The 3392-nt window shown below is 45.8% G+C and overlaps 1 protein-coding gene across 1 annotated transcript; it reads right to left on the reverse strand.

The window, feature by feature from the left end:
- Positions 1-743: 743 nt before the first annotated feature.
- On the reverse strand, positions 744-911 carry H6S33_012737 (uncharacterized protein; the record flags this gene model as incomplete). Its single annotated transcript, XM_044844348.1, has 1 exon — positions 744-911. The coding sequence occupies one exon, from the start codon at positions 909-911 to the stop codon at positions 744-746; it is 168 nt and encodes a 55-aa protein (XP_044694446.1).
- Between the last annotated feature and the right edge of the window lie 2481 nt (positions 912-3392).

The following is a 3392-nucleotide window of genomic DNA, read 5'->3' on the forward strand; positions in this document are numbered from 1 at the left end:
CTTGATGTTCCGAGTTCCGAGAGCGGTGATAAGGTAAGCATACATAAGAGCTTATCCTAACCTAACTCAACTCTTTCCTCGCTTCGAGCGGCAAGTTCCTTTTAAATTGTTTTTGGAGCTCATCATCTCCGGCGAATTTTACATTTTAGAGCTCTCTCGCTCGAGAGAGGTGTAACCGTTGTACTCTTCGCCCCCAAAGGAGAGCGTGGTCTCTTCATGTATGTAGCTAACCTCTTCTTGCAATCCACAGTCCATAATTCCAGAGTGCAGTACAGTAGAGAGAACTGTCACTTACACCTCACCTTTCGATATACCCAGCCTACCTACATAGCTACATCCTACTCATGATACCGATACTTTTTTTTAAATTTACTTTATTTACCGCCTTGCACAGCTGCTACATGAGCTACATGTAACTGCCATTTCAACTCCTGCTGCTCCTACCCACAAACTGCTACTGTTGGCCGTGCTGTTACCGCTGCTATGGTTAATCATGAGTGATGTTCCTGATATGCCTGCCCTAGCTGCCCGTCTCCGGATAATAAACCGAGACCCCCCCGCCCCCATCATACATACGCAGCATACGTTACCTACCCTACATCTACTATGTATGTACTTTACATACTCTAGGCCCTTCGATCTCACCTTCCCTCTCTCCCCTTCCCTTCCCAGACACGCAACAAGCGCGGAGGAGCCGGAGGAAGGGGGAATGCAAAAAAGATGAAACCACCTCACCTCGAAAACTACCGGCTCGGTGCCGAATAACCTTTAGATACAGATACGGACAGTACTCGACTGGCCTGGGGGAGGAGGGAGGGGGGGGTGGGAGAGTGCGTACGTGTGTTGTCGTAGTGGTAGTCGTAGTCGTTGTTGTTACAATGTGCTCCATACTGAGGATGCCGATGAGACATGCCGATGGTCCCGTAGTTGATAGTTGTAACTGCAACTGTAACTGTAACTGTACGTATTGATAAGATGCTTGCTGGTGATTGTGCTATAGGTGATGACTGAGCAGGTGCAAATCTGGATTGATCTAGTAGGTTCAAGGCTTCGAATCTAGTATGTATCCACATAATTATAATATGATGGACTGTTATCATGTATTTACCTCATCTCATGTTCTTGTCCATTTTATCCTATCCACCTTGTTCTGTTCACAGAAACTACGCCTCGCTCGCCAAAAGCCAAGATATATACATATATCCAAGCGAAGAGATGGAACACAGGGCACGCGCAGGGCAAGCCGAAGGAGGCGTACAAGATGGCTTTTTGTGTAAAGTGCTTTAGTAGCCACTCTGTATGTACTCTATCTATACATCCATACGAACGGCACGGTGAAACGAGAGATGTGGGGGACCACATTGCACTATTACATACCAGCTGATTTGGATCCACCGCCTTTTTAATTTCTGATCCTCCCTCCAAATCACATTATTATCCTTCATCTTGCACACACGGTCCATACGTATGGAGTTTTGTGTGTAAGTACCGTATGGAAACAGCACTACATAATCCCACTGCATATCTTAGGAATCATGAGCAATTTGCCCTCGGCCTACCTGCTACTCACTCTACCAGTGTGACACATGAAGCAAGCTCTGTGTACCCAACCCGCGGCCATGTAGAGTAGCATCGATTGTCCCATAAGATGTAACCCACAGGATCGAAACCAACCACGCACATGTGCGCCAGAAAAGTTTAAAACTCCTCCCCCGTATCACCCAACGCAGGAAAAATAAGCTTACAGCCCGCGTGCAACAGTATTGGAGTTTAAGAAAGATCTGTCAAAATCGTTATAAAAAGATATATATATAAAGCGTAAGCACGATATGCTTAAAAACGTAACCTATACTCCAGCCCCAGGTACGAGACCAAGGAGACAAAAGTAAAGAAAGGAACCAAAAAAGAAGACTTCGGAGAATTCCAGTATATGACTAGCTTGGCAGGTCCTAGGGCTGCTGGTTGTGTGATCTTCCTACTTTCGGTAATCTCTGACGACTTCAGCTTCCTCATGCCAGTCCGAGAAGCTGAATCAGACATATTCTAGCCTAAAAGCGGCGAGTCCAAGAGTGTGCAATGAGAGGCAGAGAACTCAGGAAGGAGAGGGAAGGTCGACAGAAAGCCAGAGACATATCATACATATGCATACTTTGCATACCGATGGACGGCGCAACCTTATTAATCTTTGCAAAAGGGCCGAGCAGAAAGGATCGATCTACAAAACCCAGTCCACGTCCAAAACTCTAACTCAGCGAATCTTATTCCTAAACTTCACATAGCCGAACGATGTACGGATAAAGGACCGAGTTAATGCATATGTGGTATGTATCAGTCAGTATCATACATCCACTACTTACCTATCATAATCATGCAATGTTAAAGCTTGATCCTAGTGAGCGAGTTACTAGTAATTGAGTAAGTGCTTGAGTGGTTGAGACGTTTTATTCTTAAAGATACTGTCCATGCCGAGCCAGACAGATCATTTAATTCTCGCACTATTCGAAATCACACCTGGGGCAAAAATAAAATTGGCTTTCCCTTTGATCTTCTGATGACATCTCATGATCCACCCCCCCCTCCGGCCGGATATAAACACTGCACGGTTTCATCAAATCAATCAACACGAGCGCCAAGAGAGCGGTAATCCCCGGGACCCGGATACGTCAAAGAAACCAAGCTTTTCTACATACCACGGGTCATTCCCTTTTTTTTTTTTTGCCTGCCTTGCCTGCCTAAATCCTGTTGCAGTGCACCGCTTTCCTTAACCTGTTTACTCAACATAAAAGCAACAATTCAAATTTATCCACCGGGACTCGGCGAAATGGAAAATTGCCGCAGAAAAAGCTTGGCCTTGAGCCTTAATTATTAGGTTAAACCCACCTGCTGCTGCTGCCAACGCACTACCCTGGTGGTTGGGTTGGAAGGGAGCGACATGAACCCATTCCGGGGGTTTGCTCCGCCCTAAGATCATTGCCAATAGGTAGAGTATCGAGGCAAGGTTTACATATATATCTTACCTGAGCAGGGAATCTAGACTCTGGTCAGTTGAAACATCGAGAGTTCTTCGGGGGTTCTTCGGTGGATGAGGTCTTCATTTACTCGGATTTCGTCAGGAGTCATCGTCAAAATATAATTTAGAATAGGAGGGAAGGGAGATGGACAGATGCGGAGAATACATACACATAGTTTTTTGATCTAGATCGGAAAGCACAGGCGAAGGATCGCGGAAGCCCTTGGTAAAATAACGAGATAAGAATCTTGATTAAGAGCCTCGTGCCATGGTCTCACGGTGCAGCCGGGTTAAAGCTTTGTTTTTCAGCTCATTCCGCGATAGTTGTTATTGACTGGCAACCATTTCAAATACTCGTTTTCGCGTGGCGTCTTTGTGGGCC

The sequence above is a fragment of the Morchella sextelata genome (genome assembly GCF_020137385.1).
Source record: "Morchella sextelata strain SCLS chromosome Unknown scls_9, whole genome shotgun sequence".
Lineage (NCBI taxonomy): Eukaryota > Fungi > Ascomycota > Pezizomycetes > Pezizales > Morchellaceae > Morchella > Morchella sextelata.